Here is a 13,781-nt window from a genome sequence, read left to right on the forward strand (position 1 = left end):
GTGCTGTCAAGATTTAACAGTAAGGGCTACCGCGGCGCTTTGCAGGTGCTTAGGCGGCGCTGCCCATTGATTTCAATGGGCAGGGGCACTTTAGGAGCGGTGTATACACCGCACCTAAAGCACTGCAAAAATACTGCTTGCAGGACTTTTTTTAACGTCCCGCAAGCGCACCACTCCAGTGTGAAAGCCCTCAGGCTTTCACACTGGAGTGACAGGAGAGACTCTTTACAGGCGCTTTGCAGGCGCTATTTTTAGCGCTATAGCGCCTGTAAAGCACCTCAGTGTGAAAGTGGCCTATGGTTTTATGTTCTGATCAAATAATATAAAGCCTGCCACCATGACAAGGTAGACTATTGAGCAGAACCCTTCACTAACACTAACTGCACCAACTTTTCAATAACCCCCTCCCTAACTATCCTCCCTAACAGAACTAAGAAAATAAAAAATCAAATATATTCAAAGAGATGGCACTAACTGCACCACCTTTTCTAAACCCTCCGCCCTATCTGTCCTCCCTAACAGAACTAAGAAAATAAAAAATATATATATTCAAAGAGATGGCCCAATCCAGCAGCTGTATGCACTCAGCCCCGCTCCCACACCTGTACGCACTCAATCCCTCCTCACACCTGTACGCACTCAGCCCCCCACACCTGCACACCCTCAGCACCCCCTCACCTGTACGCACTCAGCCCAGCCTCACACCTGTACACACTCTGCCCCTCCTCACACATGTACACACTCAGCCCCTCCTCATACCTGTATGCACTCAGCCCCGCCCCACACCTGTACGCACTCAGCCCCACCTCACACCTGTACACACTTAGCCCCCCTCACACCTGGATACACTCAGCCCACCCCCACCAGTATGCACTCAGCCCCACCTCACACCTGTACACACTCAGCCCCCCTCACACCTGGATGCACTCAGCCCCCATCACACCAGGATGCACTCAGCTCCTCCTCACAAGACAGGACAGCCTTCCCAGAAGAGTTGAAGCTGTTATATCTGCAATGGGTGTACCAACTCCATATTGAACCTTACGAACTAAGACTGGGATGACATTAAAGTTCATGTGCATTTATAAGGCAGGCATCCCAAAACTTTTGACAATGTAGTGTATGTACACCCTATCATTTATTAGTATTCATAAGAGTTCACACATATTGATGGAAAGAGTGATCTTTTGTTTCCTGAAATGGTAATCAAGTAATAAATCAACTAATAAATCCAAAGCACATTTTAAAATCTTACTGTACTTTTTTATTGTGTTCTTTTTAAATAATTAATCAGTTAATCAATAAACGTGTCAGCAAAAATAAAAGGAGCGGTAAATTGTGTAACATATAAATAAAACTCTCATACTTACTAGAACATAGACTTCTTCACAATGGGGACTTTAGAGCAAATACTTCTTATTGGACTTCTGTTTCAGTCAGGTAATTCAAACGTTTGGATCAATCTGTATCTGTAATGTAAATATTTAATAACTTTTCTTTTCTGTTTATATTGTGTAGTGTTATTCATCAATTGATTTCCTAATATCGCACAGTGTTGCGATTTATGATAGGGTTGCACTGTGATATATGTATGTTTGTTTAAATACATAGGGGCAGATCCACGTACATCGGCGCATTATTCCGCCGGGCATAGCGTATCTAAGATACACTACACCGCGGTAACTTTTTTTGTTTTTTGAATCCTCAAAGAATTTGCGCTATAAGTTACAGCGGCGTAGTGTATCTTTAAGGGCGCGGAATTCAAATGGATGTGATGGGGCCGTGTTTTATGTAAATACGTTGTGACCCGATGTAAACAACGTTTTTTTTTAACGGCGCATGCGCCATCCGTGGGGGTATCCCAGTGCGCATGCTCGAAATTAAACCGGAACAAGCCAATGCTTACGACGGTGACGTCATTCTACGCAAATCCCTAACGACTTACGCAAACAACGTAAAAAATTCAAAATGCGAGGCGGGAACGATGGCCATACTTAACATTGAGCACGCCACCAAATAGCAGGGGTAACTATACGCCGAAAAAAGCCGAACGCAAACGACATAAAAAAAATGCACCGGCCGGACGTACGTTCGTGGATCGCTGGAAATAGCTCATTTGCATACTCGACGTGGAAATCGACGGAAACGCCACCTAGTCTCCGCCAAAAAAATGCAGCTAAGATCCGATGGCGTACTAAGACGTACGCCTGTCGGATCGATCCGAGATGCAGTCGTATCTTGTTTTGTAGATACAAAACAAAGATACAACGCGCAAAATGTGAAATTACGTGGCGTATCAAGAGATACGCTGGCGTAATTCTTTTGTGGATCTGCTCCTTATACTTTATCTTAGGGGTGGCGAGCAGCCATTCTAAATTAGACATGTGCACACTGAAATATTTTGTTTTGGTATTTTGTTTTCGTCCGAAAAATACATTTATTTAGTTACTCCCTAAATTTATTTTTATTTATTTCATTTTGTTAGAAAATGCATTCGTCCGAAAAACCAAACTAATTAAGGTCGAATCTGTCATTGAAGGCTCATGGTGTCCGTCGAATGTTCTAAGAAGATTCGACGAAGCAGCTCAACTGTACAACGCGGCAATCGCACATTTCCGGTCGAATGTTCAGCCTACAAGCTATAGTAGAATTCTAAAGGGGTATGACTAGTAATAATTGTTTTTACTAATTATTATTACTAGTCAACCAACATTAGAATTCTTCTATAGCCTATGATCGGAGCATTTGACCATAAATGTCCATTTGTGGCTATCGTATGTTTTTCGCTGCTTCCTCGAATCTTCATGTCTCTATAATGTCAAATCTTTTCTCTCTATGGGCCAGATTCACAAATGAGATACGACGGCATTTCTTCTGATACGCCGTCGTATCTCTGTTTCTATCTATGCGACTGATTCATAGAATCAGTTACGCATAGATATCCCTAAGATCCGACAGGTGTAATTGTTTTACACTGTCGGATCTTAGGATGCAGTACTGCGGCCACCGATGGGGGGAGTTTGTGTCGTAAACCAGCGTTGGGTATGCAAATTAGGAGTTACGGCGGATCCACGACGGTTTTTCGCGTTCGCTACGTCGCCGCTAGTCTAGTTTCCCGTCGCAAAGTTAGTCGTTTTTTTTGGTGCCCTAACTTTAGTCAGCAAGTATATTGCTGTCTAAAGTATGGCCGTCGTTCCCGCGTCGAAATTAAAAATTTAACGTCGTTTGCGTAAGCCGTACGGGAATACGGAAGTACGCTACGTGCGTCGCCGTTCAAAAAAATGACGTCACGGCGCGCAAAGCATGGCGGGAGTTAAGAAACGGAGCATGCGCAATAGGTCCGGCGCGGGAGCGCGCCTAATTTAAATGGCACACGCCCATTTAAATTGGCCCGCCTTGCGCCGGAGGCCGGCAGCGTAGTTTTCATCGCAAGTGCTTGGTGAATCAGGCACTTGCGATGAAAAATTGCGGCGGTGTAACGTATCTAGGATACGTTGCGCCGCCGCGATTCTACATGAATCTGGCCCAATGTCTCTATGTCGAATAATCTCAGACTAATAGAGTTAGGTTAGGCACATTCGATCGCAGATTCAATAGACACAGATCGCTATTGTCTATATCGAACTGTTGTCGCAACAAAATGAAAATAAAGCATTTTTTATGTCGGATCTTTCCGATTTTGGATTCAACACGTTTGTTATCGTTTGTTAAAACGAACGCGAAAATCCCAGAAATTTGGACGAAAACAAATGCACATGTCTATTCTAATATAGGAATTATAATCAAGAGATAAAAAAAATGGGGTTTCATATTCACATTCATTGTACATTCACATTCAAAAGCACAACAATATTAAGCGAGCATTTGAAAAAAGTTGTCACATTACAGCAATACATGCCTTAAGCCCTGTACACACGATCGGATATCTGATGGAATCTAATCCAATGGATTTTTTGTCGGATATCCGATAAAGCTGATTTTCATCAGACTTGCCTACACACCATCGGTCAAAAAAATTATCGTGTCCAACGCAGTGACGTAAAACACTACGACATGCTGAGAAAAATTAAGTTTAATGCTTCCGAGCATGCGTCGACTTGATTCTGAGCATGCGTGGATTTTTGACCGATGGACTTCCACACAATCATTTTTTTCTAAAAACATGTTCTATTTTTTTTCACCAATGGAAAACAAACCGATGGGGCCCATTGGTCTATCGGTCTGTTTTCAAAAGACAAACTGATTGTGTGTACAGGGCTTTAGTGCTACGACAACATCATTAATTATGCTCTAATTTTCACTTTGCTCCAAGCAAATTGTTGTAATTTTTTACACATGCACATTTATGTTTCAAAGTGCACATTTACTAATCTAAGGATTTTACAGTAAAAAAAAGAAGATTACACTTGGTTAGGTAATCTGAACTGCATAAAATATTTACAGATCTGTATATTTCCTTTTAGGAGGCACCAGTTCTACAACAGAAAGTTTATCTATACAAGGTACCATATCATATCATTCCATATCATATCATATTCTATAATGAAATGTGATCAGTCTTTATTCTTTTATGTTTAAGGTGCAGAAAATATTCCTTGGTATTAATTAGTACTAATTCCGTCTAAATCAATATGGTCTCTTCTCAGTGTTCTCAAAACTGGTCAGTCTGTTTGATGCCAGCGTGGTGTTTCTTCAGCCCTGCACCTTTGAATGTGTACCAGTCACAGAATTTAACGACCCATCCTTGTCTTCTGCTGGTTAACAAAGTGCAGGCCAAAATTGGGCAGTATTAAAAAGAATTTCAAATTACTGGGCCAGATTCACGTAGAATTCCGGCGACGTAACGTATTGCATTTACGTTACACCGCCGCAAGTTTTACGGGCAAGTGTTTGATTCACAAAGCACTTGCCTGTAAACTTGTGGCGGCATAGCGTAAATCCGTCCGGCGCAAGCCCGCCTAATTTAAATGGGGCGTGTATCATTTAAATTAGACGCGTTCCCGCGCTGAACGTACTGCGCATGCTCCGTTTGGAAATTTCCCGCCATGCTTTGCGCGAAATGACGTTGCACCGATGTAATTTTTTGAACGGCGACGTGCGTTACGTCCTTTCCTATTCACGGACGACTTACGCAAAAAAAAAAAAATTTAAATTCGACGCAGGAACGACGGCCATACTTTAACATGGCAAGTCTAAATATAAGCCATGAAATAGCAGCCTTAACTATACGCCGGGAAAAGCCAACTAGCGACGACGTAAGAGAATGCGACGACCGCGCGTACCTTCGTGGATCGCCGTAAACAGCTAATTAGCATACCCGACGCGGAAAACGACGTGAACTCCACCCAGCGGGCGCCGAAGTATTGCATACTAAGCAGGGCTGTGGAGTCGGTAGATAAATGTTTCGACTCCTAAATGTTCCGACAATCTAAATTTAGTAGGAGTCGGAGTTGGAGTCGGTGCATTGTTTGCTGACTCCGACTCCAACTCCAGGTACCCAAAATTTTCCTCTGACTCCGACTCCAGGTACCCAAAATTTCCTCCGACTCCACAGCCCTGATCCTAAGATCCGAAGGAGTACGAAGCCGTACGCCTGTCGGATCTTACCCAAATGCCGTTGTATCTTGGTTTGAGAATTCAAACTAAAGATACGACGTGGGAAATTTGAAAGTACGCCGGAGTATCGGTAGATACTCCGGCGTACTTCTTCTGAGAATCTGGCCCACTGTGTTTATCTCAGACTTGATGTCACAAATATCTAATTCATCTGTGCCTTGTGGGCATCACTAGCAATCTTTTTTTTTAAGTGCTATTACTGCTGTATTTAGTAGCAGGAACTGTAAAACTTTTTTTTTTTTTTTTTGACAGTAAAAGGTAAAACTTTTGTTTAAAGTGGATGTAAACCCACTCTCATCTTTTTTAACCACTTGCTTACTGGGCACATATACCCCCCTCCTGCCCAGGTGAAATTTCAGCTTCCGGCACTGTGTCGCTTTAACTGACAATTGCGCAGTCGTGCGACGTGGCTTCCAAACAAAATTGACATCCTTTTTTCCCCACAAATATAGCTTTCTTTTGGTGGTATTTGATCACCTCTGCGGTATTATTTTTTGCGCTAAAAACAAAAAAAGAGCGACAATTTAAAAAAAAAACAATATTTTTTACTTGTTGCTATAATAAATAGCCAAATTTTAAAAAAAATAACATTTTTTTTTCTCAGTCTAGGCCGATACATATTCTTCTACATATTTTTGGTAAAAAAAAAAAAAATCGCAATAAGCGACTGGTTTGAGCAAAAGTTATAGCGCCTACAAAATAGGGGACAGCATTATTATTATTTTTTATTATTAATTTTTTTACTAGTAATGGCGGCGATCTGCGATTTTTATTGGGACTGCGACATTATGGCGGACACATCGGACACTTTTGACACATTTTTGGCACCATTCACATTTATACTGCGATCAGTGCTATAAATATGCACTAATTACTGTATAAATGTGACTGGCAAGGAAGGGGTTAACACTAGGGGTCGAGGAAGGGGTTAAATGTGTACCCTGCATAGTGTTTCTAACTGTGGGGGAAGGGGACTGACTGGGGGAGGTGACCGATCTGTGTCCCTATGTACAAGGGACACAGCATCGGTCGCCTCTCTCCCTGACAGGATGTGGATCTTTGTGTTTACACACAGAGATCCACGTCCTTGTCTGTGTAACCGCCGATCATGGGTGCCCGGCCGACATCACGGCCGCCAGGCACACGCATCGGCATCTCAGTGATGCGGCGGGCAAGCACGCGCTGCCGCTGGCAATTGAGATCCACACTGTGGCTGTACAAAGTCGTACAGCCGGCAGCAAGTGGTTAAAGTAATGGCAAACTGCTCATCTATAAGGATATACATGCCTCCTGCATGTATCCTTACCTTTCAAATATCTCCCCCTTCTTTATTTGGAGCTCCGTAAAATTGTGGATTCAATGGGCGGGCCTGATGTACGGCGCTCTACACTCGCGCCTGGCCAGAGTGAAAAGGGTGCGCACAGGAGAAGAAGAGCGCGCTCATGGGTGCTGTCAATTCATGTGTCACTGTCCAGTGACAGTCGGCATGATGGTGCGGCGAGGACAGCTGTGAGCACGGAACCCCCCTAAAAAAAATTTCCGCGGAAAGCCAGGGGAGGGAGAGAAGCAGAAGCGGCTGAGCTAAAGCCATGCAGAGAGATCGGTGCTCATGGCTGTCCCTCCGCTGTACCGATCACCTCCGTATTCTCCTCCACCAACTCCCCTCACCTTCTTCTATGTCCTCCCTTCTCTCCTCCGTATCCACCCGCTGTGTCTTCCTCCTACGCACCCCCCCCCCCTCGTCCCCCGCAGCCGACTCCCCTCCTCTGCTCTCCCGCGGGCTGGGGGGGTTAATCTGTCAGGATGGAGAGCGGAGGAAAGGACCGGTATATATGTAATTTACCGGTCCTTTCCTTTTCTGAATAGGACATTGAATGGGACGTTACCGAATGCTCTCTCTGTGTCTTGCAATAACTGAGCAGAGTAACCTGTGTGTTACTCTGCTTCTGTTTATGAATGGAGGGGAGATGCTGTCTTCCCTCCATTCATCTTCAGTGTGAGAAAGGGAGTGGGGAATCTGTTACCTAACTCCAGTTCTCTGTCTCTAAGGGGAGATGTCAGAGGTCTGTTTTGACCCCTGACATCTCACCAAAGCCCCCCAACAGAGCTCATAAAAAATAAGGACCCTCCAAAGGAAAATAGGAACCTTCTTGCAAGGCCTTAGTGGGTACCATAGATGTAAGATGTGCCAAGTGTGCTCCTTAAATATGTGTCAGGATCGCAAAATTACACAATTTATTTCCACGAACACTGGTAAGACCCATGAGGTTAAGCCCTTTGTGACTTGTTCATCCAAGGGGGTCGTATATTTTCTCCAATGTCCTTGTGGACTTCAATATGTGGGGAGGACCAAAAGGGAATTGAGGATCAGACTCAACGAGCATATAGCCAATATTAGGAAGGGTTTCCCCAACCACTCAGTATCTAGGCACTATGACCTTGTCCACGATAGGAATCCTTCTGGTACGCTGTTTATTGGTATAGACAAGTACAAGCCGCATTGGAGGGGGAGTTCTCTTGTTAGAGAGATATCCAGTTCAGAAATGTCTTGGATCCATAGGTTGAGAACTTACCTTCCGTATGGACTCAATGTAGATACCGACATAAATGCCTTCATCAACAATTCCTAGGTTGGGAGAGGGGTGACAAATCTGCCTGAATCCCCCCCCCCCATCCGAATTGTATTCGAACCATGGAATGTTTGATTGTGGGTAAGCACATGCATGTATACATATGATGGTTTCATTTGGAATTAGCATTTATGTTGTGTGCGTATTAATGTGTTATGTTCTAGTAACAAGTAGAGTTAATGCTCTAGTAACAAGGCCCTGTAAGGTTATGGGATTCGGTACTGGAGTATGAGGGGGTGACCTTCGATGCGGCCCCAGATGTGGAGTCCTCCCTTGGGATCTGTACCCGTGTGCGTGTGGGGCGATCCCATGGTGCAATTAGTTTTGCTCCAACACAGGGTTAAATCAGAGTTCATCCCGGTGCTATGAGTATTTTAATAGGTCACCAATCTAGCCATCAATCGTGCGAATGGTGTTTTTAATATGTTTTAACGGTTTTGATTATTATGCTTAAATGTTGCTAATTCATGCTGGCATGAGGAGTTTTAATAATTATGCTTAATTGCGATTGTTTAATTAATTTATGTCAGAATGCATTCAATCTTTCGTATATGTCCCCGTAGAACCAGCTTTTTATTTACATCCGGGACACGGAATTTCCAAGTCTCCTTCCGGGGGCTGGACACATGTCCCTCTGCGCCATTGGCCCACCCGCCCGTGGGAGGGACTCTGGTGCTAGCGAATGAGACAGGAGACTGGCCCAATAGTGGAACGCAGGCGAGGTGTGACTCCTCTGTGTTTTACAACGCGCGTGCGCCCGCAATCCGGAACGAGGCTTGGCTCAATCACAATATGTGTTGTCTATAAGAGGGGATGACCCGGCATGCCGCTCGTGCCCCGAGACAAAGTGACCTATTACGAAACACGTCGGGCAAAGCGAGCGGCGTGCTGACGTCATCCCCCTCTATCGCAGTATCTCTACATGAGTGGCTTGCCTGTTAGCGTCTGGCCGGTGCTACAGGCTCAATATATCTACCGAAATGTGAGTGTTTGATTTTAAATTTTGTCTACAATAAAGTATCCTCTGGTTTTATGCTATGTGAGGCCCTTCTTTCCTTATATGATCCATGCCATTGAGTGACCGAGTGATTCATGTGGAGTGCCTTTGATCTTTGCCAAATCAGTATTAACCAGTTCCCTGCCGGTTTTATATGCTGTACTTGGTCCATGAGGACCTTTGGCTCTGATAAGCAGATTCTTTGACTAAAGGTGGCGGATTCACAGTAGTTCTTGGGATCACGAGGCTTCATTAATCTTTGGAGTGCGCACGGGTGTATACCAGCTATTCAACTAAGGACTTTCTACATTCAGTGGGACTTTATTTTTATTTATCCCTTTAATTTTTAATTTTTGTACACCTTATCTCACCCATCTACTAGATGGACTGGAATCTTTGTTTACATATTCACTAGGTTGATCAGTGTCATATCTGCCTAATGTGGTGAATTGCACTTAAATGTTTGGTGTATTTTGTTATTACATCTGAGTGTATATACCTATAGATTTGTGTTGTCGTCGACACCTATATTTATCAACATCAGACACACACGGTTCAATCTTGGGCTATGTGTTTATCTGATGTGCGTTTTCACTGATAGCACAAAATATGTTTTTTCTTTTGGTTTAGCGCAACTATATATATTTTCCTCATAAAAAATAAAACTGCAATGAATATTAAAAAAAAATATTGTAGAAAAAATATAAAAAAAAAAAATACTGACATTGACACAATATGACTGTGAAAAAAAAAAATGAAGAACAAATGAAATTGTAAAAAATAAAAAAAAACATGACAAAATAAAAAAACATGACAAAATAAAAAAAACTATTGACGCCGACCACTGACACCGTCCACTCACGCCGTCCACTCACGCTGTCCACTCACGCCGTCCACTCACGCCGTCCACTCACGTCGTCCACTGACACCGACCACTGACACCGACCACTGACACCGACCACTGACACCGACCATTGCCCCATCCCCCCACCCCCTTTCCCAAAAGCACTGTGAAAAAATATATTTAAAAAATAAAATCCCACCCTCCCTTCAATAGTACAAAAATAAATTGTAAAAAAATTAAACTGTAAAAATTTATAAAAATAAAAAAAATCCACTGGTCTCAAAAAAACTTTTGAAAAAAAAAAATTTAATTGCAAAATACAAAAATTATCTGACACTAGCCACAATCCTGACACCATCCTGCACGTACTACCCACCACTGTACACTCTGCATTACTTTGATTTGCACCGCATTGCTGTTCAGATCACATGCGATGTCTGTGTGATGCGATTTCAGCCATACAGTTTGTATGGCTGAAATCGCATCACTTTCGGACCAAACACGCACAGGACCCTTTTTTTGGTCCACACAAGACGTTACCAAACGCTCTCTCTATGTCTTGCGATAACTGAGCAGAGTAACCTGTGTGTTACTCTGCTTCAGTTTATGAATGGAGGGGAGATGCTGTCTTCCCTCCATTCATCTTCAATGTGAGAAAGGGAGTGGGGAATCTGTTACCTAACTCCTGTTCTCTGTCTCAAAGGGGAGATGTCAGAGGTCTGTTTTGACCCCTGACATCTCACCAAAGCCCCCCAACAGAGCTCATAAAAAATAAAACTGCAATGAATATTAAAAAAAAAAACTGTAGAAAAAAGATTAAAAAAAAATACTGACATTGACACAATATGATTGTGAAAAAAATGAAGAACAAATGAAATTGTAAAAAAAAAAAAAAACATGAAAAAAAAAAAAATATTGACACCGTCCACTGACGCCGGACCACTGACGCCGGACCACTGACGCCGGACCACTGACGCCGGACCACTGACGCCGGACCACTGACGCCGACCACTGACGCAGACCACTGACACCATCCACTGACACCGACCATTGCCCCATCCCCCCACCCTCTTTCCCAAAAGCACTGGGAAACCCCACCCTCCCTTCAATAGTGCAAAAATAAATTGTAAAAAAATTTAATTGTAAAAATTTATAAAAATTAAAAAAATCCACTGGTCTCAAAAAACCTTTTGAAAAAAAAAATTAATTGTAAAATAAAAAAATTATCTGACACTAGCCACAATCCTGACACCATCCTGCACGTACTACCCACCACTGTACACTCTGCATTCCTGTGATTCGCACTGCATTGCTGTTCAGATCACATGCGATTGTGTGATGCGATTTCAGCCAAACAAACTGTATGGCTGAAATCGCATCACTTTCGGACCAAACACACACAGGACCCATTTTTTGGTCCACACCAGAATCGCATGGGTGTTCACACCCATGCGATCTGATTCATGTCCTAACTGTCAGTTCACAGTGCGATATTTGAGCTGAAATGGGAGTGTCATTACCATTGTATGACACTCCCCAGCAGTTTGCATATGGCAGTGTAAACTGCCATGCGAGTCGGGTGCGATGTGGGAACCCGCAGCGGTTTATACGCAGGGTTCCCGAATTGCACCAGTGTGAACCAAGCCTCAAAGCATACAGCCTAAATGGTCCTGTGGGTGTTCGGTCCGAAAGTGATGCGATTTCAGCCATACAGTTTGTATGGCTGAAATTGCCTCGCATGTGAGATGAACAGTAGTGCGGTGCGAATCACTTGCGATCTCGCACATCACACTAATGTGAACCAGCCCTAAGTTCATTCAGCCTTACTGGGTATAAGTATAAAAAGTGAGAAATTCACCCCTCCCCCACATAACACATCCTGGTAATATAGGAATTTTGTATATGTGATCAGGTGACCTCAGACACACACTGCAATATAACAATAATAACAATAATAAGACTCAATCACTCAAGCTCGGACTAAATACATCTCCCCTAATCACGTGTCTATGTATATTCTGATGGCTGTTCCCTGGAGAATTTCCTCATCACACTGAACTGTAAATCACCCCATATTTTGAAAACATTTACTCAAAACACAGGAAAGACAGCCAATCCTAGGAGAGCTGGAGGGGAGAGGAGAGGAGGAGAGGGGAGGGGGATGTGAATTGGGCACTTTTTACAGAAGCTGTGCATGTCTGCAAGCTAGTGCACGAGATATGAAAATAACCTGTCACTCAAAGCAAGGACTTTGGTTTTATCTGGAAGTCTGTTTTATTTCACTAAACAATAAAAAGAGTATTGCTCAGCGCTGGATTAACTCTGTGTGGCAAGACTGGGCACAGATGATAGGAAATCGTATTCTCTACATTGTGACATTAAAAAAAAGTGTGAAGAAAGCCTCTTGAGGGGGGAGGGGGCGAGCAGGAATGTCAGGACGCCCACTAACACACAGCTCATTTCTGTATCTGCAAAGTAGAGAGTGTCCTGACTTGCCTGCTCGCCCCCTCCCCCCTCAAGAGGCTTTCTCCACACCAGGAAGAAAGCCTTGCATTACTGTGTGTATTTACAGACAAAAGAACAGGAAGTGAGGATTTCTCAGAAGAAATAAGGACATTTAGCCCAGGTTCACACTGGGTACGATTTGAGATGCGATTTCACATGTCAAATCGCATCTCAAATCGGCGGCATTTGTCGGCAATGGCACCGTCCTAATCAGTGCGACGCCACATCTGCGGCGCTGCACCGATTTCAAAAAGTAGTTCCTGTACTACTTTTTGCGATTTCGAGCCGCGATTTACATTGAACCCTGCATCGCGGCCGAAATCGCGGCAAAATCGCGGCAAAACCGCAGCCGCAAAATTTTGAATTCGCAGCAGTGTTAACCTAGCCTTAAAAGCAAAATGGAAGGATGAGGTAAGTGAAGGAGGACTGCACTAAGGTAAAGGAAGCTATTTAGGGAAAACCATTTTTTCCTTTACAACCCCTTTAACGTTTCCACATTTGGAGGGAGTTTCCCTCTTTTGAAAGCAAGTCCTTCTGCCCCCTCAGTTGTCTCTTTTATTTGGTCTGATGTATAGGCTAGTGCTTTTCATTTTTTTTTTTCTTGTCATGACTCAAGACACATTAGCTGACATGACACATGACATGAGCCACCCCAGTTTTAAATGTAATAAATATAAATGTTACTTGTCAATAGGAAACCTGAGCCTGTGACAATGCAAACAACTGCATTGTTGAAATAAACATTACATCAGAAGCCCCCAAACACATTAGAGTTCCTCTATTACATCAGATCCCCTTAACATCAGAGTGCCCCAGTTTGCCATCTGAGATCCCTATCACATCAGAGGCCCAACTATACATAAGAGGCCCATCACCACACAGTCCCACCATCACCACTGAGTCCCCCATTACAGAGTCCTCTCATCACATCTGAGTCCCCCTATCAAAGTGCCCTCCATCATGGAGCCCCATTATAGAGTCCCTTCATCACAGAGCTCCCCCAATCACACAGTCTCCCATCACATAACCCCCCAAATCATGCAGTCCCTTGCCCCATCACAGGGGCCCCCAATGGCATCAACAGAGCACAGAAAGGCAGGTGGAGCAGATCTGGAGGAGGCAGGTTTCTGTCCTCCCTTGAATTCTGGGGGTGATCCTGCATGCTGCCTACCCTTGATCAGCATCATGT

The 13,781-nt window shown here is 43.6% G+C and overlaps 1 protein-coding gene across 3 annotated transcripts in view; it reads left to right on the forward strand.

The window, feature by feature from the left end:
* The first annotated feature begins 1,354 nt into the window (after positions 1-1,354).
* LOC120937413 (deleted in malignant brain tumors 1 protein-like) overlaps positions 1,355-13,781 on the forward strand; it is a 116,933-nt gene continuing 104,506 nt past the window's right edge. For all 3 annotated transcript variants that reach the window (XM_040350629.1, XM_040350630.1, XM_040350631.1), the window contains exons 1-2: positions 1,355-1,440; positions 4,464-4,502. In XM_040350629.1, the coding sequence (XP_040206563.1) occupies positions 1,392-1,440; positions 4,464-4,502 (88 nt within the window). In that variant the 5' untranslated portion in view covers positions 1,355-1,391. The remainder of the gene's footprint in view (positions 1,441-4,463; positions 4,503-13,781) is intronic.

This window comes from Rana temporaria, chromosome 4 (assembly GCF_905171775.1).
Source record: "Rana temporaria chromosome 4, aRanTem1.1, whole genome shotgun sequence".
In the NCBI taxonomy this organism is placed as follows: domain Eukaryota; kingdom Metazoa; phylum Chordata; class Amphibia; order Anura; family Ranidae; genus Rana; species Rana temporaria.